General features: G+C 38.3%; 1 protein-coding gene across 18 annotated transcripts in view; it reads left to right on the top strand.

The window, feature by feature from the left end:
• Positions 1-22,781, top strand: part of LOC110988507 (kinesin light chain-like) — a 52,201-nt gene that overhangs the window by 10,806 nt on the left and 18,614 nt on the right. For 8 of the 18 annotated variants that reach the window (XR_015424250.1, XM_022252156.2, XM_022252137.2 and 5 more), the window contains exons 2-12: positions 363-645; positions 4,537-4,767; positions 5,541-5,610; positions 9,646-9,880; positions 10,472-10,559; positions 11,083-11,184; positions 11,828-11,911; positions 12,591-12,830; positions 13,499-13,566; positions 15,065-15,179; positions 15,919-16,128. Coding sequence is in view for 16 of the 18 variants with exons in the window: in XM_022252156.2 (XP_022107848.1) it covers positions 403-645; positions 4,537-4,767; positions 5,541-5,610; positions 9,646-9,880; positions 10,472-10,559; positions 11,083-11,184; positions 11,828-11,911; positions 12,591-12,830; positions 13,499-13,566; positions 15,065-15,179; positions 15,919-16,128 (1,686 nt within the window). In the remaining 2 variants the exon portion in view is untranslated. The remainder of the gene's footprint in view (positions 1-362; positions 646-4,536; positions 4,768-5,540; positions 5,611-9,645; positions 9,881-10,471; positions 10,560-11,082; positions 11,185-11,827; positions 11,912-12,590; positions 12,831-13,498; positions 13,567-15,064; positions 15,180-15,918; positions 16,129-22,781) is intronic. The other 10 variants (XR_015424270.1, XM_022252164.2, XM_087132630.1 and 7 more) reach the window with 4 other exon arrangements.

Raw genomic sequence — 22,781 nt, 5'->3', positions numbered from 1 at the left:
TGGACTTGCAACACCTTTGTGTGAAAAAGAAGCCAACCAGCGGCCATTTTACCGAGCCGAATACAAAAGCGTGGGTTGGCTCCCTTCTGTTGACGTCAGGAAGCACAAAGGCGGGCATTGCCAGGAAAGTCTTGTATTCGGCTCGGTAAAATGGCCGCGAGTGGATTCAATGACTCTATAAGCTGAAGGGCATTGCGAGTCCAGATTTTATTATACAAGTCCGTGTCAGCAATGCCTAAATGCCCTGGAACAGCACATGTACATGTACATTGTAGCTTTTATGTGCATACATAGGCAGGTACATACTGTATGCATATATACAGTCCTCTAAAATCTTGATTCCTTTTTGTTTATCTTTGCAGATACACTGACTGAAATTCTTCCCCTGTATCGTGTCCCACCATGTCTTCATCCTCATCGGGCGGGACCCAGGTTCTTAACCAAGAGGCCATTAGTAGTGGCACCAAGGAGGTAATCAAAGGGCTGGAACAACTCAAAAATGAGCACAATGACATCCTCAACAGCCTGTACCAGTCCTTGAAGGTAGTGAAGAAGGACCATGGAGATTCCAACCTTGTGGAAGAGAAAACTGGCATCATTGAGAAGTCATTGGAGAGCCTTGAGCTGGGACTTGGGGAGGCAAAGGTGGGTGGACTAATTCAGGCCTGCCAACTTAAAACGATTTTGCCATACATTTTCTTCCGCATACAATTATTAATAGGTGTTTTGACCATTTTGACATGCCCGAAGAAAATGTCCATGCATGTACACATACATGTACCAGTACATGTACACATGCACAGCTTACTGGTACAATGTTCCATACAGTTTCATAATTCGGAATAAACTTGGAATGGAATCATCTTCTGTTCACAGGCATTTCTCAAAATTTTAATGAAAATGTAAGTGTTGAAGAAGACGGATACTATATGTACCTGTATGAGGTTGTAGTCCGTTTTCAAATGGACCTCTCTACATGTACAGTACATGTACGTACTGTACACCTGTACAGAAGTGTTGCCTGGTGACTGTTCAAGGTCTGTTTACAAATTTTAAAGGAAATTCTTCAAAACATCAAAATAAATTATTACATGTACCGGTACATACTAGTAAATGTACCGGTATTTGTGAAAAATTGGCTTTCAGCACCGGTACGGTACTGTACCTGCTAACATGCCTTTCTGATCATTTTTCAGTCTATTCCGTTTTAAAATAACAACCATAAATGCTGCAGTTAACCCATACCAATGTGTACTGGTACTTCTGTTGGTCAAAAGCCATTATGTGGCCAGTTAATGGTTGATGCAGCACCACCCAAACAAGTGGCCCCTGAATGACATGCATACATGTATGTTTCTACTTTACTCAGCATACATGTACATGTACAGTACACATGTACCGGTATATACACGTACATGTACATGTATGTCAGGTGACACCACAGTCTTGAAACGTGTATTTATTTTAATCACAAAAGCTAAAATTGTTTTCATGTATGCACCTATATTATATACTCACTGTCAGTAAGGTGCCTAAGGCTAATGTGGCTCCTTGTTTACCCAACTTATCAAAATACATGTACACCTGTACATGTAGGTTAAACATACCATACATGTACATGTAAAAGTCTCAAATTGGAACAAAAATTCAATGTAAACACTTCTGTCTGTAGGGGGTACCATTGAATGTTTGTATATGTACATTTATTGTATATGTAGTGCACATTCACATCTGCATTGGTACCAGCAGCATACATGGCATAGGCCTGCATGTGCCTGGACTTCTAGTTATACTGTACATGTACGCTTATGTCAGCCACTCAGGGCAGTGCAGGCATAATGTCTGCAGTGCACAAGGCCATGTGGCTTTTTGCAGGGTTTTGTGTGACAGTGAAATGAGTCATGATTTATTCACATGTAAGATGGTGCATGTACATGTACCTGCATTGTACAATGTACATTACCTGAACTGGCACATGAATGCTTGTGTGGTAAACCATGGTGAAACACAAGATTATCCCAATTCAAAGCATGAACTCCGTCCTTTGTTAAATAGAATTGTTTCCACTTGGAAAATACATGTACATGCTCCAGTAGGCCTACATGTACGTGTATGTACATGTATGTACCGTACTGACCAGTACATTTATTATTAGCTTTTGGACAGTAGGATTATGTATTGCATAAATTTCAGTAAATACATAAGCACACACAGTACACTTGTACAAGTACCATATAAATTCATCCAGTCGAAGTTGAAGCAGGCATTTAACACATCAAATTACCAGTATATTTGGGCATTACTTTTTAAATTAGTAAATATGCACGTACGTTGTACGCTAAATGTCACATTGTCCTGTATGTGTACATGTACATGTACTGGTCGGTACATCAAAAAAGACTGCCTTCAGGCTGCTATACATGTACATGTGCATGTAATTGTGGTCATGGACATGTACAGTACTGTACATACATGTACATACAGTACATGTATGGTAATATGTAACAGGTGTTTCCTACTGCTTCATGCACAAGTATAAATACATGTGGTACAAGTACATGTACATGTTGGTTATGTATCGGTACGTCATGTGATGGAGCTGAACACTGTAGCCCTGTAGGTTTGCTGAATGAAAATTATGATTATGAAGCAGCTCAGACTTGTACATGTACATGTACATCATGTACACGTACATGTACTACAGTGAAAAGTCAGGTTAAAGCCATATAAAACAAAGTTGGAGCAGTAAGCAGGAATGGCAGAAACAGATGCATGTATCATGTGCCACATCTTGGTAGAAATGGTGTTGAAGGGTCTGCATGTACATGTACATGTACCATACCAGTACTGGTAGTTGTGTTGCACACGTGTGCTCATGTACATGTATATGTACATGTACATGTGTCAGTCCAACCATTGTACAACTGACAAGTGTGTGGAGATTTTTATTTATAACAAGAAATCAATAATAGAAATCACACTGCAGTATTGTGTTTGCTATAGAAAAAAAAATTTACTCTAACTTCCTTCTCAAAAATGTACTGTACATGTACTGTATGTACATGTACCCATACATGCTCTGTGTATGTGCGCGCCTGCATGTACATGCACCCATATATGCTCTGTGCATGAACGCACCTGTGTGTACATATGTACATGTACATCCATCCGTGGAAGTATACATGTAGGTAAACATCTAGATTTTGTGTGTTTCCCTGTTTGTGCACATGTGTCATGCACATACATTTTACAAAAGAAAATCAAATGTACAAATCACAGTAGACACAAACAATTTTTAGTTTCAGAATACATGTACATGTACCAATATACATGTATCAGAAGTCTTAATAATTTTGCTTTTGTATCCCTTGGATACCATCATGAGCCTTATTCACATTGTTACCATCGTTTTAATGATATTATTGTTTATGTCCACTGTACACCGTATTATGTACATATGCATGTACATGTACAGGTGTACATGTACATGTATGTTATTATGCACATTTGACTTTCGGCGGGTTTTCTGATCTTGAATGCAGTACGTGACATTGGTTGTTACCCTTGACCCACTGTCCACATGACATCAAAAGACGTACTTCTAGATGCTAGGCACATTAGTCTCTTTTCCTTTTTTTCCACTGCTTTTGGAAAGTTGACCCATAGACTCTGTATTCATTATTTTTGTATGGAACAGTGTAGGACATACCGGTAAGAAATGCTAATTGGGCCTTCTCTAGGGACATGGCCTTTTTGAGAGGCCTGAAGTTTGATTTAATTATGAATGCCACTTTGCATTACTTGTACATGTGTATGTACATGTACTTGTATGTGCATTGTGCACATTAACAAGGCCCTATTTTGTATCACTTTCTGTGCCTCCCCCCCAAAAAAAATAAAGAGAGAGATGTCTTGCAAAAATTAAAAGTACCGGCAAATATTGACTCCATGTTATCACTATTCAATTTGACATACATGTACAATGTACCGGTACACATGAGACATACATACTGTACCTCTACATGTAACTTTACATAATTATGTAATTAAAGCATGTCTTGACAAACTACATGTACTGCAGTATACACATGTACCGGGTGTGTGTACCAATATTTTCAATGTTGGCATGGTTTTCTCAAAATAAGTCACATTGGGTCACTTGAAAATTAATATACGTACATTGTACATGTAAGAAGCAAATTAAAATACTGCATCTCCAAAAATCCACAGAGGTTAAAAAAGTGAAAGCACGGTTTGTGGTCTTTAAGTTTAAGTTTCTTCTCTTGAGGGCGCCGGTAACATGTACAATTATTGTTTTTATTTTGCTATTTGAAAACTTGTATATTCAAAGCTTTCATTTGTTTACATTTACTTGTACTTGGGGGAGGTACGGTACTTTGAAATTTTTGCCAAGGAACCTTCCTGAATTACTTGAAATCATCCACAATGCACCATATATTTGACAGGAATCCAACCCTAGAAACAAACATGCAAGGGTTGCTGACGGAGTTGGAATTACTTTGATTGTATTGACAGGTGATGATGGCTCTTGGCCACCACCTTAACATGGTAGAGGCTGAGAAACAGAAGTTACGAGCCCAGGTAAGGCGGTTAGTTCAAGAGAATGCCTGGTTGAGGGATGAACTAGCAGCCACGCAACAGAAACTACAGACCAGTGAACAGAACTTGGCAGAACTGGAAGAAAAATATAAACACCTAGAATACATGAATTCCATAAAGAAATATGACGAGGACCGCACACCTGATGTAAGTGATTGATACTCTGTGTTTCAGTTTTATGCTGTTCTTTATTATTATGGTTCTCGTTTCTGACAAGTAATGTACGGTACGTAGGAACAGCAGATCTTTGCTGTAGCAACACGTCTTCAGGATGCTTCATACTGTAGGTGGATATGAAAGCAAAGTGAATTTAATACCATGAAAATATAGTTGCAGCAATGTTTTGCTCAAGTTGAAATAAATTTCACTCGTGCAGATTCAAATATTTCATTTTGACATCATAAAATTGCATTTGTGCTTACTTTCATGCAAAGTACATGTACATGCACGAATTGGCCTTTACTCATCACCTTGTATGCACATGTACTGATATGTTGATGTGTATGACTCACACCCGTATCATTTTCATCTTAAGTTCACATACTGTCCATGTACATGTACGTCTCAAAGTCCTCAACATACATGTACTGCGGTACCGGTAATTTCTTATCCAAGAACAGCATCATCTTATCAACTTGATTGATACGGCACCATGGTCATCCTTCTCTTGGCTGTCTTCTTCACCATTCATTCTAGATTTTATGGAATGTGTAGACATTGCATCATGTACCGGTGCATTGACTTACTCCTTTATCTTCCAGGTAGTTTGGACTTACCAATCTTGCTACCATTATTGCCATTTCAAATCTAGAAGCTCTGTCTTGTTGAGCAGTCACTGTTCTTTGCTTCAATGCATTCTCTGTAACACAGCACTGGTACATGTACATGTACATGATTTGTTCATTTATGTTGTTCACCAGACTGAGGAAACAGCAGAACCCTTGGATTTGGGCTTCCCAGAAGATGAAGATGATCAACAACAACCAGAGGGTAAGTAGAAAAATTCTGACAAAACTGAGAAAAATGTCAGGAGATGCTTTCTTGACCATTATCAGCCACAAAACTGGATCCTGTTTACACAACCAAAAACAACAGAGATTACAAAATATGTCTGAAAATAAAAAAAGCTAAAGTTACCACTGTTGCTCATAGACATTCAGTCCTAAGGCAAAACAAAGCAAACAGACATATAGCAGACAGCCAAGCAAACACTCACAAAACCAAAACGAAACTTATAGTTTGAAAACAGGAAACAAATGAACTTGTAAAAGGTATATGTTATAACCAACTGGCCTTGGAATAAAAATTATCAGTATCCGATCACATAGAGTTACGGCATTTTGTTTTGACATTGTATACATGCACATGTTTTGTGCCCCTATCTATAAAGTATGTACTTACCGGTAGCATATCGGTTTGTCAGTGTTCTCTATGTCTTAACACGTCTCTATTTGTGCCATTTAGTGCAGATTTTACATAACGAGTAATATGTGTATACATGTGTGACTTAGTAAGAGATTCTAGATAGTTTTTAGTCTTGCTCGGGGACATTTGCCCGATAATTCTGCAGTACACATGTAGCATTGCCATTAGTAATTAAAGGAACATCATTATTATATACTTGAAGAATCTTCAATCTTTCACCTGTTGGAGGACTGGGGACTGTTCAGGATAATAAGTCAGCATGTACATGTACATATAACCATGAGTAAGTTCTTTCAAGTGATATATGTTGAATACACTTACATGCGCTAAATACAGGCATAACGGCACCTTAGATATCTACACAAGAGTGAAAAATATCAAGTTTTCATTTCATCTAATCATGCTACTATAGTAGAGATTGGACTTGGAACAAATTCTCTGTGCAGAAATACTGTACACGTTACACACGTAAGTGTGACATGTCTGCATAATGTGGATGGGGGATTGGGGGTACTCCATGTGTACATGGATATGTCCTGAGATCCGTTTCATAGAAATTTTACTCATTTATGTGACATTTACTGTGAGTTATTTGCTTTGAGTCATGGACATTGTAATGGAGAGACCTGCGGTACATGTATGTGTACAGTTCTGTACATGTACACTGAATGCTCTCTGTCCCTTCTCCAGCAAGATAAGCATTTGAAGATAACGGTACATGTACATGTACTGACTGGAGGAGACTTGAAGCTGTGCATGGTGGGGATAGACTAAAGAGCCTTGGTCAAGGAGTTCGTCATTTGTCGCAGGGCAAAGCGCACCAGCCTCTCGCTGACCTAGCACAAACCTGCGTACGTACATACCTACATACATTGCAAAATAAAGATGAAGAGCGACCTCATGCGGCCTAAGAAATATGCAAATAAGCTGAACCACATCGAACGCCTTGGTGCAACCATCCTGCGGAAGCTGTATTGGGCTGTGCTTATTATGCTAATGACAAGAGCTGATGTTTTAAATATGCTTCTGGATTGGTTCATTGCTACATAGTAACTGCATAATTGAAGTCAGTCGTAAGGTGAAAGGTTAACTGAACGCACACGTGGCTGTACATGTATATGGCAAGTCAACATTATTTATTTTGCCGGCTGATCAGAGTAATCGGAGATTGAGTTCGCCTTTGCTTAACTTGGCTTTACTGATTGTGATTGATCTTTTTTTCAAATGACTAGCGCTATGGGCTTTGAATCTGGTCTGAGGAGCTCCGAGCAGAAAGGTGCAGCCTGAAAAATAACAGATTTCCCATAGCCTGTTGGCAAATTCACGAAAACGTCGTGTCCCTGCAGAAAGTATTCCAAGGCTTGCCGCTGCTCGGCACGGAAATCACCCAGCGTTAATTTATCTGTAGCGAAATTCAAGCAACAAGACAACTCGTCGTGCTGCAGTCGTCTCGGAAAGTCTGCCATTATTATGATGGTTATCATGCATGCCAGTTCACGTTGATGCATTATGCATACATATGTGTATGCTTAGCTGCGATTGGTCACTGTGCACTCATCGCACGCCTGCGTCTATGCATATTCGCATACGAGGTCATGTGCTAGTGGAAAAGTAAAGAAAACATAAGCTTCCGCGGACGGTTGCACCAAGGTATTCATCCTGGTTCGGCTGATTTGCATATTTCTTAGGCCGCGTGAGATCGCTTTTCACCTTGATGTTGCAATGTATGCAGGTATGTTCTAGGTCAACGAGCGGCTGGTGTGCACTGTGCTGTGACGAATGACAAATGCCTTGACCAAAGCTACTAAAGAGAGGGCTTGCGGTAACACCATGTTGATAAGATCCTTTTTGGAAGAGGTATGGTTCTGATAAGAACCAGTGAGTGTGTACTCGACGTTACGACCAGTGTGCTCTGGTTGTTGAGTTCACATTCAACGGTTCTTTTCAGAACTACACCGCTTCCAAAAGAGATCTATCCACATGGTTTTACCGCAAGCTCGCTCTTTAATTTAAGATACTTGACTAAAGAGTGTAGTGGCCCAGTTTACACCCTAGGATACACTTATTTAATATGCACATGGGTGAGAGTGATCATGATTATTGAATGTCATCGTACATGTATATGTAAGTACAATGTACAATGTAAATGTGTAGGTATTGGTGCATGTACATTTACGTAAACTCTGTATTGGTACATGAACAGGACTTGATACAGTATGTTTGCATCTCGGTACATGTACATGTACGGTACACGTCCTGTATTAAAACAACCTTCAATTTTGAGGAACTTTCTGTGGAAAAAGGTTCCTGGAGTGCATGTCAAGTAATTTTATCAGTCATAGGGAAGTCGTACCGGTATATTCCTTTATTTTTATTGGCCCAAAACGTAAACTTGACAGGAAGCACTTTCAACAGATTTTCCATTTCATGGAAGTTTGGTACATACATTCATAGTAACTAAACAAATGTACCGGTACATGTAACACTGTAGATGTACATGTACAATGTGAATTTAAAGATCGACTGACCTGGAATAATAGTGTCCTGGTTGGTGACAGGTGTTACAAGTTGTCCATTAACTAATAAAGCAAACATGAACGACTGAGTACATCTCTATATTAGTAAATCTTACGGTATAAGACCTTGTCTGAAATGATGAGCATTGCATGTAACATTTACATACATGTATACATATATATTTTGTATTTTTTAAATTGTATTCGTTTAAAGCAAGCACAAGGACAATGGCACTGTGCCAATGCGCAGTGTGCATGCTTTCCAACTTACATGTAATGCAGTGTTAATGTGTAGTTTTCAGTCAGCCCAGTTTTAGCAGGAGGGTTTGTGTACATATACACAATTGGACCATAATAATATTGTAACAGCACTTTGTAATGTCAAATGATTTATTGTATTATTAATTATCAGCTTTGTATAACACAGTGACTTTCAAGATACAAATAATGGCTAATGAATGGATTGAGGATAAAAATTTTCGTTGAAACATTACATGTACATATACATACATGTATGTACATGTACACTCCCCATGTAATTGCTGGCTGCATAGTTAATGACTATGAACATGAGATTCATTGGCAAGGAGACAAATCCCATTAACCCACAGTGTGTCATGTGTCTCAAGGCAGGACTGGGGACCCTCAAAGGAATTCAATTTACAGTCAAGAGGATTACATGTATTAGTCAAACCATCAGTGATCTTATGGTGTCGGACATGCAACTAGAGATGAAGCGTTTACGCATGAAAGTGCACACATACCGATAGATGTACATTGTACATCGGCACTGTACAGTTGCATTCTACCATTAGTTTAATTTGCTAGTACCTGTATAGTTAAGTATTTGGGAAGTAGTGCATACATTACATGAGATGTAGTGGTCAGTCATTGTCACAACGAAGGATGTCATTTGTAACTTTACTATTCTCTTGCACATGTACATGTATACCAGTAAATGTACTGGTATTCTATCTGTTCATATGGAATACTTGAATTTAGAATGGGATAATCATAGTTTTCCCGTCAATGTTTCTGGTCATTTCTGGTAAATATTTACTTGACATTTTTGGTGATATTTCAGATCAATATCCTCAGCAGCAAGCCAGTCCAGGTGCTGCAGCCGCTGCTGCAGGTGGCTATGAGATCCCTGCTAGACTACGTACTCTGCATAACCTTGTCATACAGTACGCATCCCAGGGACGTTATGAGGTTGCTGTTCCTCTGTGCAAACAAGCCCTAGAGGATCTAGAGAAGACGTCAGGTCATGACCATCCTGATGTGGCCACCATGCTGAATATTCTGGCCCTGGTCTACAGGTACTGTGCAGTTCTGTAGGTTGGAGAGGCAAAGGAAAGGGCCAAGTGTCAGGGGGCTGCTGCAGCATGCATACGAATTTGTTATTACATGTACATGTATGCAGAAGTACATTGAGGGAGCAAACCAAAAGAACACCCTTTCCCTGAAAGAAACTGTTAACGTTATAGAATGATTTTTGACATGGGTTGTACATACATGTTGAGAGAGTATAATGTGTTACACATTACCGCAGCGAAGAAAAATTCTCATCCTGAAAGTATCTTGCAAAAGCCAATGGTACAGTAGTTTTAGCAATTATCATTATGTTTTGACATCTAGCGATAAAGGTAAACATCAGGCTTGGAGAACAAGCTTAGAGGTGCGATTTCAGACCAATTTTGGGGCACAAAATTCTGGATTATTTCATTGCATGTACGTGTATTTGACATTTGCTACCTTATTGCGCTTCTCAAAACTAAAAAATGCAAGAATCACCATACTGTAGCCATTTTGGAAAGAACTCGGTATTTTACTGCTGCCATTGTTACAACCCCTCTGCTGAATATTTTATGGGTTTTTCTTCATTCAAGTATACCAACTCTTCATTACAGAGATCAGAATAAGTACAAGGAGGCAGGCAATCTATTACATGACGCCCTTGCCATCAGAGAGAAGACACTAGGACCAGATCATCCAGCGGTAAGTACATGTACATCCATCCCAGTTACGTGTCTACAAATGTATACCCCAATAAACTGCTCTGCCCACTCAATGACTATCTCATGCCCAATCCCATTAAACCATATTAGAGTTTTTAAATTCTTAGCTAAGCTCCTTGAGCTGAATTTCAGTACGTATTGGTGATAGTTCTTTTTACAAATACATGTAGGTTTTTCCCCATCCAGTGCTGTATATACACCATGTTTCTTTCATGTATTGAAAAAGACCAAAAATATGAAAGAATTTGTCTTTTGAGGTGGAAATTTAGTTTTGTGTGTAAATTTTGTGTATACTGTATGTGTACTTGACATTATTTCTGTTTAGAAAAAAGGACATGAATGAAGCATACGTGTGCAGGTACATATCTGGTACTGGCAAAACAATCCGGGTTTTTGGTATCCGTTTTATTGCTAACATACAGCGAAAAACTCCGCCATTACAAATATTTCTTTACGTTGAAAAAAACAGAAAATATTGATGTATTGATTTTTGATACCGGTAGGTTGCAGCTACATTAAACAACCTGGCTGTTCTCTATGGCAAGAGAGCCAAGTACAAGGAAGCTGAACCTCTCTGTAAGAGAGCCTTGGAAATTCGAGAAAAGGTTAGTCAAATCTTGCAGATGAAGCTTGAATGCTTCAGTTTTCACTATTTCTAGACTTTGTAGAACCAAACAGCCATGTGGATGCCTGAATGTTTCTATGTTTGTGCATATCAGATGCTAATGAGAACCATTTCTTCATGGTAATAAGAGGATAGCAGTATGTGGTTTCATGCATGGGAGATCAAAAGTTATTAAAGTCAAAAGGAGGTTTTTCATGTGATGTTACATGACTGACAAAGGCATTTCAGGAGTATACTGTGTCCATGGCTGCACATGCATTCTCAAATCTTAGTACTTTTATTGACAGTTTTATGTACGCCAGATTATTGAGAGGCTTTGAAGGCATGCCCATTTCTGTACACATCTGTGTAGATTGAACGCTGACCAGCAAAAATGACCTGACTGAAAATCCTCTAGATCTATAGCAACTGCAGTGAAAAGTGAAATAACTCATAGTGTAACCAGTCTGCCCTTTCAGTTCTACTTTGAAGCGAAACGTCACATTACAACAGTGCTGTATGGACCATCTCCAGCAGGGGAGTAAATTCAGTTAGTCTTGCCATCTGTTGACCCATGGGAATCCCTTTCTTCATGCACAATCAATACTTATCACCTTAGTTTTTTTCTCTCTTATTTGACCTAGGTGCTGGGAACCGGTCATCCAGATGTTGCTAAGCAACTGAACAATCTAGCCCTACTGTGTCAGAACCAAGGCAAATATGAGGAGGTAGGTTTGGGTCAGGCATCAAGCTAAGATGATGGAGGTGAAAGTTGAGTTGTTAAATATTCGAGGATTGATTAAGAAGTTACAAGAGATGAAAGGTTAAATGTTGGATTGGCAGAAGGTAGGTTAACATTAGGCATCGGGTCAAGTGAGCAGAGGCTTGCTTGCAAGATCATCAGTGATCTAGGGGTAAATATTGGAGAGCCTTGAGATGAATTTGGGAAGAAGTACATTAGGAGTTAATCTTCTCTGATTTGTGTTTTGGGACAGTGGGTAGGTTTTCTCGATATTCAATAAAATGTATATTTCAGCTCTTCATGTATTGAATGAGATTGAGTAAATGATTTTTTCCAAATAAAAAATCTGACAAAAATATGTGTGTTCCGTTGTGCAGCAAAACACATCAAACCTCAGTTAACCAAGGATCCTGACAAATCTCCCTGTCTTAGTAACGTTTATGGCAACAGAATGAAGTATGTGCCTATGAAATACCGGTACACTAATAAATCTTTTTAACAAATCTTTTGCAGGTAGTTATTACTGTATTCCTTTTGCTGTAGTCTCCTGATTTAAAAAGTTACAGTATTGTGACTTAGTGAATTTTCAACTTGCTATAAATTCGGTGAGATTTTATTAAATTTTCAGAAAGCTAAAACCAAAATATGCATATTTGTTTGTTTAGGTCGAATGGTATTACAAACGAGCCCTCGAAATCTACGAAACCAAGCTTGGACCTGATGACCCCAACGTTGCCAAGACCAAAAACAACTTGGCGTCTGCCTACCTGAAACAAGGCAAATACAAGGCAGCTGAGACTTTGTACAAGCAAGTCCTGACAAGAGCACATGAGAGAGAGTTTGGAGGGACGGATGATAAAGATATCAAACCAATATGGATGCAGGCTGAAGAGAGACAGGAGAAGGTACAATATGGCTCCAGAGTTACAACTACTGTATGTCTCTTGTCAGTTTGACCCTGCATGCTTGTATTTCCAATAGGTGAAGACTTACATGTAGACCTAGCTCAGGACAACAGACTTGGTTGCAGACTCCGTTTAACTTGTAGGATGAGGGTACTTAATTGGGTTGTGCTGTTTTCTACCTTAATACCCTCACTCCTCAACCATAAATGACAACAGACTTGGTTGCAGACTCCGTTTGACTGGTAGGATCAGGGTACTTAATCGGGTTGTGCTGTTTTCCACCTTAATACCCTCACTTCTCATCCACAAATGAGCATGAAACGTACCAAGAGTGAGGTACAAAAATGGAGTTTATGTACAACCAAGCTACATGGACATGTCTGTTATTACAGAAATCAAAACCGTGTCTTTTATTGCAATGTCAGTTTCAAGATGTTCACGGAACATGTAGAACAACTGGATATGCCTTTTGGTTGATTTTATTCTGTGTGGTTTATGTGGTTCATCGGGTGGCTTACAGAAATCCATTAAGAGGTTTTTTATAAAAGAAGTTGGAAACTTGCATTGTACTGTATGTAGATGAAATTTCCCTTTTTCCAATAGAAGTAGCCAGTTTTTATTTAGTGATCTGATGTTATTCTACTTTTTAATCTGCATCCTGGTCACAGGGCAAGTTCAAAGACAATGCTCCCTATGGTGAATATGGTGGGTGGCATAAAGCAGCCAAAGTTGACAGGTGGGTACCTTCTGTCCAGAACTGTGTTGATGTCTCGTAAACACCCTTGATGCTTAAAGACCAACTCCCAACGATGCTAACTTTTCTCGTATTGAATCCTATTCAGAAGAGTCAAGTCTAATAAAAGTGGCACATATCAATATCTCCATTGCAGTACACGTTTTGTGTTAATAAAAACACAGTTTTTGTACCCATTTTCCCTGCGAATCCAGTCCGGTATTATAAACATGAACGTATCGTCATGACATGTTAGCATCTAATGAATATTGATTTTTGTGATGTATTACCATGGAGAGGAAATGCTACAGTGGGTGTGCTTTAGGCATGCATAGCATACATACCGGTACCGGTACATAGCGATAATTAAGTTGGTCCTCGTTTCTCCTGGGACACAAGTATTGTTATTAGTCAAGCAAGTACATCACAGAGATCATACACACAGTGTCATGAACAGAACAACAAACTACAGAGATCAACGACCGGTATTCAGCTTGTAGTGATTCAGTGGTGAAAAAGAAACACAGATGAACTGAAACGACATGCGCAACAACAAATAAAAAGACGGAAAACAGCTCTATGAAGTCTCAAACTGAAAGAAAAGGAAAAATCTCAACGAATGGTTGCAATTTGGATATGTCTAGAGTATTCGGGTGAAGCAACTATAACAGCGCAAACCACTGAAATATCCACACAAAGAACAAGTGTCAATTGATGCAAGGTACTATAAAGTCAGTGAAACTTATACAATGTCAAATGGGGGTAGGCCTTAGCAGGTCCTTCTTTCTTTCTTCAAAAGTGGATGGTGGACAACATTCCATGGGGATAACGTGGACTACTAGGGACTGACCAATCTGGTCCTAGCTCTGGGCCACGTTGTCCAGCGTGATCATGCTCTTCCCTGCTACAGGCAGAAACTGCAAGCCTGGCATTCCTTTTGGGTTGTATCTGGAACTTTGTCCTTGGGGGAAAAAAATTGGTTTTACCGTGGGAAGTCAAATCCAAGAAATTTTGTCGGACCAAAAATTATATTTTTTCCCAAAGTTACACAGGGTCCAAAATTCAGTTCCATTAAAACATTTTTATTTTAGCTAGTATTAGATTCAGTTGGATTCTGATATCTGAAGTCTGGTAGTTGGTAAAATACACTCAGGTTAATAACTAAGCCTAAAGTGCAAAATCAGGGTATTTCAAGACCATTCGTTTATGCAAATGATTGTATTCTATCTCTTGGATATTTGATCCAAAAATCTAACAATTGGGTGGTAGAAGTTCTAACCAGGTTCTCGTAGTGTACATGTATGTGCCAGCACTTGTACTGGTGTCTAAAATTGATGAAAAAAACTGTTTGCCATTTATTAAAATGTTGTTATAAAAATGAACTTTTCTGGGAAAAACGTGCCTGTGAAATCTGCTTCCCACATGTTCAAGTGCTAGTAACGGCAAAATGCTTGCAAATTCCCCGTGCTGAATGAACGTAATTTTGTTGTTCATATTGTAGTAGTAGTCCCACAGTGACAACAACTCTCAAGAACCTTGGCGCCCTCTACAGACGACAAGGCAAATACGAAGCAGCCGAAATTCTTGAAGAATGTGCCATGAGGTCACGGAAAAATGTGAGTCATGCGACGTTTGCAGTAGGTTAAGGGTGGTTCTCAGGAAATGTGACAAAAGATTTGGTCCAAGAATTTGCACTCATCAAAGTCACATGGAAAAACTAGGATTTATAGAGTACACATTGCTTGTAAGGTTTTATTTGAGGTTGTTTTCTGGCTGTGTTGGCTTTTGGACGAAGAAAAATACTTATCACCTGCATCCTCACCTAACACGTTCTACGCATGTATCTTGGCATTTGGTTCAGAGATATTTATACACACATGGATCCTATACATTCTACCCTAAATCACACATGCTGGTGACTGATAGCTATTATGGGGAGAAATTCCTTTTAGAAATAAATTTTTGTCACCGTGACTCAGTCCAAAATTTCCCCAAAACGGAAATTGTCCCCTCTTACCAGTGCCAAAGACAGCACATACACATACATTCAGTGTCCCTATTTGTACTCATAAAATCTGAAAAAGGGGGAGCTTTGTGCATGTAAATGTACACATACTGGACAGTCGAGATAATTTTGCAGATTTGAAAACAAGGCCCATGCCATCAATCTTAAAAGTAGTTTGCTCCTGGCAGCAGAAGCAGGCGCTTTTATAAAAGCCTTCATCTTTTCCTGCCAGGATGTGCAATTATCTTTAGAAATTGAAAATAATAAACAGGGAATGATTCAGGTGTCAGAGTTTTTTCTGAAGCCTTGATATCCAAATTTATCATTCCTCAATGATTTTTGATGTCTAGCAGGCAGCCGATGCCGTGAAAGAATCTAGGGTAAGAGAGCTTCTCAACAAAGACCTCTCTACTGATGTCCCACGCCATGAAGCTAACCGTAAGCATGATCATAGGCGGGGTGGCAGTGGCCCTGGCTCCCGACGAGAGAGTACAGACAGCGTCTCGTATGAGAAGCATGATGGGACAGAAGAAGTGAGTATTGGAGCTGTTTGGAGTGGGGTAAGTACTGTGGTATTTGTTTGACCATGCTGGCCACTGTTCTCTCACAGAGCACAAGCAAACCCAAAAAAACATTGTTTGGGGTTTTGTCGGAATTATGTGTTAGCGGTGTTCCCATTTGGGCATAAAAGGTGCTTGGTTCTCTGATTGGTGGGTATTGTCCAGTTAGTGTTGGAGCTGGGTTTGCTGTTGATACATGTAAAGCATGTTTCTGGAGTAATGGCTACAGTCTGGGGCTATTGAGCAGCTGTCTGCACGTTGGGATTTTCTTTTCCTGTGAGCACAATTTGACTTACAAGAATTCTAGTTAAATTCTGTTTAAATGCAAGACTTAACAACAGTTTAAAAGTCTCATAAAGAACTGTCTCATAAAGAACTGTTGCTACACGTAGTTCAAGCAAGCTAAATTTAACAAGGTATTAAAAATTTTAAATATTTTCACCACTAAAAATTCTGTAATACATGTATTTAATTGGAACATTTAGAGCATGATTAATCATGGTTCTATTCATTAAAATAACAGCAAACATCTGTAATACAATGGCACATTCATCCTATCTCTGTTTACATCTGACAACTATCAGTATTTAAGTTGAGTTGATTTTAGAGAACTACATTAAGTGGTACTATTTCACAAGAGGAAAATTTAGTACAACAGTGATCTTTATCTGTTAAAACTAACGATAAATCCAAACAATAGAGACATCCTTCATGTTTTATTAACAGATGAGATTTCTTTTGTGGTTTACCTTTTTCTGGTAGATTCCCATTAACAAACTGTTGCATTGATTATTGAACCATTTACAAGAAAACAAAATGTCAAGAGAAAAGAAATTTTATTAGCATTAAGGCTTTTAATTACCTGCAAGTCCTAGAAAGAGCTGAAGTGGAAACCCCAAAATGTTGATATTTTAGGGTTAAAATTTTTAACAAATAAAAACCTGCTGCAAATGCCTACCAAATGTGGTGACATGAAAAGGAGTTCCAGGATTTAGCCTGAACAAACGCTTCCAAAATTGAATAGGAACATCTGAGTGTGCAGTGTTTGTCTTGTCTTGGTGATTGTTTTGTTGTGAGTTTAAGCGGTGGTGGCACTCATGCGTCAGCTGATTTAGTTTGGCACATTAAAGACATCTTTCACCTTAGCTAATGTGTGTTTTAGCATTCTCAAACCACATCAAATGTTATTGTTTTCACTTTGGTTGCTGTCTGTCACCTTTTGTTTTGGCTCTTTGTGTGCAAAGCTTTGCTTCCAATGTAGTTTAGGCGTGCAGATTTGATACAAATTTGTATAGAGAAACTTGCAGGGGTTGAGGTACAGGGGTTTAAAGTTCATTTGAAAGCTGTAAAGTTGGATTATTTCTTTCTGGAAAAATCTGTCTTACTGATACCAGTGCCATACATGTACCCGACAAAACATGTACTGTATGTCTGTGGGCTGCAGTAAAGTGGACAACATTTTTTGTGAATGTTATTACAGCAGCAGGGTTAAAACATCCTTTCTTTCTAAAAATGGCTTGCCATGAAAACTAACAGTGTTGGAATTTTGAAAGATGACATTCCTGTTGACAGACTCAGTTGGTAATCCATAACCCTACATGTATGCCAGTTTGAAAACTAACTTGTACATGTTCCAGTGTACATGAGTGTGTTGCAAATGACCAACGATAAGCATTTCAAATTGGTGTTCACCTCCACAGTTACCAGCGGCATTATGAGGGCAAGTGACAAGATGATGAAAAATGTGTTTTTCTGCAACAGGTTTCAGGGATGACCAGTTGAAATGAGCACAGACTAATGGCAAAAAAACTTAATTCTATCACTTTTGTCCAAGAAATGTGTAAAAGAAAGTCATTTGAAGATGCAGACATGTATTGAGGACAGTATGTTCGTCTAGAAAAACTGTGCCCTCCTTGTATCAGTACTTTACCATTACTAACTTGTCAATAACTCCTGTGTGTATACAGGTATTTAGAAACCTTTTGGCATGTTTGGTTTATACATTTCTCCAAATTCCCTGTAATTCCTCTGCTAATACAAGTACACTTAAATGCTGCTAACACAACTGCTGCTTCTGTTTTAATGTATCCATGCATATGGTATGCTTTGCTTTCCACATCCTTGTTAGGGCTCAACACTCCTGGAATGGGAAATTCAGACATTTGATACGCACTTGGGTTTCAGTCGTAAAAACACTTTCAAAGGTAACATTATCAGTAAGTACTGTAAGCAACTCCTGAGCCACTTACTGATGAAGAGTCCTACATTTTATGGAAAGGCTCTTAACATCAGAGAAACTCTTTAAATTCAAGTACATGTACATGTATTGAAAAATTGTTACTCTGAGTCCAATTTTATCAAACATCTTTCTGGGAATTTTGATCCCTGTTAAAAAAACACTTGTTTCTATTTAGGAAAGGTTGGGGATGGAAGTATAGCAACTTGTCATTTGTTGATTGTGCTAAGCCCTTTTTCCCTTTTTTTCCATTGATAACATTCATTTCATGCAGCTTAAACATACCGGTACATGTAAACCACCTTTCCATGTTTCACATACATGTATGTGAGCTAGAAGTTCCTTTACATGTAACACATCTGCCAAATTTCAACTTTCCACGTAATCAACTAGCAGCTATAAGCTTACACTATTTTATTTTTAAAATATGAGGTTGACTGAGTTATTTCCTTTCATTGTGTTGTCTTCAACCAATTTCAGTAGGCAAGTTAAAACACATTCTGCCGAAGATTTGCAGTTCTTGTATGATATGTACATAATGTACATGTAGGGAGTCATTGTGCTACCTGTCACAAAGTGAAAGTAAATTGTGGTGGTATTTTGAAATATGCAATATGTCTGAAAATGTAGGCTGTGTTTGAGTGTGTTACTCATACTCCTGAGTGCACAAATGACAGGAGTACATGTGTAAAACGTAAGTGAGCAAGACTAAATTCTTGCTTGAGCTGGGATTACTGTTTACTACACCTTATAAATATTCATGAGCAAATTGGAGCGCGTCATTGGCCAATCCCACCTCGTGTCAGGGAAGTAGAAATGATATGCGACCAGGTGACATCATAGCGGTGAGTATCCACCTTGCTGCCATGCGGTAGTTTTTTCTGGTAGCATCAACGAATCCCTCTGGAACCCGCTGCGTAAATATGTAGTCTGTGTCATGTAATCTTTACGGAACCAGCCTATCTGGAGTTGTATCCTAATAAATATTACAGTAAAGATCCAAAACGTATGTCAGCACCAGATTATGAAGCCCTGTTTTTATGCACATCTGCACTCCACTATCATTACATGGAAATTTAGCAACTGAGAAACCATCAATGGCGTCTGTGAGTACAAGTAACGCAAGATTTCTGTTTGAATATTTATGAGGTGTAGTAAAACAAAGACAATATGGTTTATTTCGGGAAAATAGTGGGAATTACTGGTCCCTTGGTGTAGGTCAGTTTGACTAGCTGCCTCCGCTTTGCAATACTCACGCATGTGGTTATTTCAAGATGACAGAAAGGTAAATACCATTCTTTCCATTTATGTGGTATGATCCTGGCGTAATGCACACACAGTTTTCATACACCCATGGTTATGGAGAGTAACACACTTGAACACAGCCTGAATGTCACCATAGTCTGATTGAGCAGTAAATCTAAGACTTACATAACTAAAACCAAAGATAAGTGGTGACTCACAACTACCGTAGGGATTTCATCCAAATTCATGCATTTCTCAAGTCAAACTCTAATCATCTATGAGACATAGCTTTAGAGCCTATTGAAGAAAGCCCACATTGAAAGAGCACCATTTAAGCTCAAGTGATTCTTTTATTCTCTCCAAGTTCCATCGAATAAAATCAGAGCGTTGATATTAAAACAAGAAGCTTGGTATCATTTTGATATGTTCATAATGCCATTGCTGGTCAAACATACCTCAGTACATTTACCACTAACAGTTTTCATGTGGATATTCCTTGCCATTCAGACTGTGTCCTGTTTCTTATATTTTGCTCCCTTCTTTTATTAATAATTTGTTCTTTTATAGAATCATCCGGTTTCACCTCGGTAATCTATTTTGCAATGTTTCAGGAGAAGTGTTTATAGCAGATACAGAATTGTACTCGAGTTAATCACATGTTAATTACAAGTCACATCTCTGGTCAGGTTACCAGTAACAGGAGATGAACAATATAGAAATGCCTTTGTCACAGTTTAGTCAAATAGTCTCTGAATTGACTAGATGACTTTTGATTAACTTGTGAGGTGCTTTGAGTAAGGGTTATTGTACAAATGAAATTTTATACACTTATTTATATTTTTGTATATTATTCCAAAATATCCTTTGTAGACATGATTCCAGTGTGCAGAATAGTTCAGATTATATGGAATTTGTTTCCATTGTTTTTTACATTTTATGATGCACATCCTCACAGCAAAGAACTTAACAAACAGTGATCATCGTCAGTCGTACATCACAGAAATTCTAACACATTCATTCTTTTCCTGTTTAATATTTACTTTTCAGCAATGAGGAATTCTTTCTAGTATTCAAATCTAACACCATTTAAAATAAGTTCTCAACTCAATTGTAATAATTACCTTGCAAGATAAAACTTTCCCCTACATCACATGTACATCAAAGTATAATTTTAACTCAAAAAAGTATACATTTGGAACTAATTCATTGATATTATGCACTTGATATTCCTGATTAAGGGTTCTCTTGCCTGACCGTTTCTTTTTTTGTTCAAGTTACAATTTCATTTACAATGTACCAAATTCTGTATTTTCAATATTTAACAAATTGTATGCACAGAGCATTTTTCCTCATTGTACCTGCGTACCAGTTTTAAATATTCTGTGTTGTTTTTGTTCCTGTTTTATGTTTTGTTGCGTTTGTTTTTTCCATCTAGCGTCTTTGTTTTACTTATGTTTGTTTGTAAGAGGCTGATTATTTTCGTCAAGACATGTACACTGTTAATGTGCACTGTATGCAAGCCACGGGTCTGTGGAGCCAGACGTGTAGGTTCCTCTCAACCTCAGAATTTTATTTCCAATCAGTCTTCTGACAATTCACCAATGGCCATAGAAACACAGTCAAGCATTTTGATTTGTCTGCTTCTGTCTCGTGTATACTTACAGGTACATGTATTATTCTTTTTTGTTTCTGGCTGTTTTGTGTTGTAAATACCTTTCAAATGAATGAAATTTGTAGAAGAATGAAATATTCAGCATTTGTTTACTAATCTTTTTGACCCTGCCTTTGTTTTTATGTTGTACAGAAATCCATGTTCACTGTACATGTACCATCTCTGATTTTTTTTTTCAGCGCCGATTCTACAAGACTTTCTATTATTAGATATGACTGTTGTGAGTGAGTTAGCATAATGTATGCACGTTGGAATGGATACAAATGCATAATATGTTATTTGGGCCTGTGTCTGTCGGACTTGTCGTGCAATCTGAATTCCATAGCAGAGTAATTGAAATGGCCTCAAGGTGCTTCCACAGATGAGAACACAGTGATCTCTGCTAGAGATTTGAAATTACAATAGTAGGCGAACGGGATTCTGTCACTTCTAATAATTTGATTGCCATTTCTTACATTGGAGTTTGATGAAGGATTCAAAATTGAAAAAAAAAAAAAAAAACCCAGGAAATGTTGATGTCTTAGAAGTGAGCATGTTTAAAATTTGTGGAGGCACCTTAGTAGTTCTGTCGTTCTTTTGACCACGGTATACGTACATGTATGTACAGGATGCATGTTGCTGATAACAGAGATGCATTTTCCAGGCGACACTTTGAATGAGAAGTGACACTTTAACACTCTTACACGTAAGGTATAATTTTCATATGGCATGCAAATATGATTTCTCAGTCATGTACAGCTGTACATGAAGGTTGTATTTTGTTAGACAAAAGCCACCAAAATTTCCGATGGCATTTTGCATGCATAGCATGTGGAGGTATGGAAACAATCCACTTTGGTCTCCTGTCTGAATTTTCAAGGGATGTACGTACATGTTGCCGTTCAGCCAAGTCTTTTCTGAGAATTTCAAAGCCACTTGAATAAAAAAGATTCAAAGTGGTTGCAGGAAGCAGACAGGAAGAAAATGAAGATTTCATGCATGCATGCATGAAAGTGCCCTGCATGTTATGCTTGAGCATACAATGTACATGTAACCACGTCTCCTGGAGGCTCACCCAGTCACACAGTTATTGTCCATTTATCAAGGTTGCTTTTGTTCAATATAATAGTTAATTATAGTTTGTCCTCATAAATGTATAAAAATATGTTTAGATTTGTATCGTATATGTGAACCTATGTCTTGCTTTGATGAATCACACATTCATGTTTGTAAAGGAAGGCAGATGAGTGCAAAAAGCTGATCAGAAAATGTGTAGAGTACATAATTATACACATTCATCTTTGGCTATCATGTACATGTACATATACACGTTATTACAGGCCATGTACGTACATGTACTTTATCAGAGTCAAATACTGCACATTCCGTTGGACATGGCTGTACATGCATGTAGCTATTAGAAATTTCCATAAGAATACATGTAGGTGTTAGTTTGAGCTGCAGCCAAGGAATTTCAGAATTTGGTTGCAGCCAGAACTCTTACTGATGTATGAAAGTCGA

The sequence above is a fragment of the Acanthaster planci genome, linkage group LG01, assembly GCF_054643075.1.
Source record: "Acanthaster planci isolate LZ-2023a linkage group LG01, COTS_SCS, whole genome shotgun sequence".
NCBI classification, from domain to species: domain Eukaryota; kingdom Metazoa; phylum Echinodermata; class Asteroidea; order Valvatida; family Acanthasteridae; genus Acanthaster; species Acanthaster planci.
The sequence above is the reverse complement of the archived record's forward strand: the minus strand, read 5'-3'. Positions and strand labels throughout refer to the sequence as shown.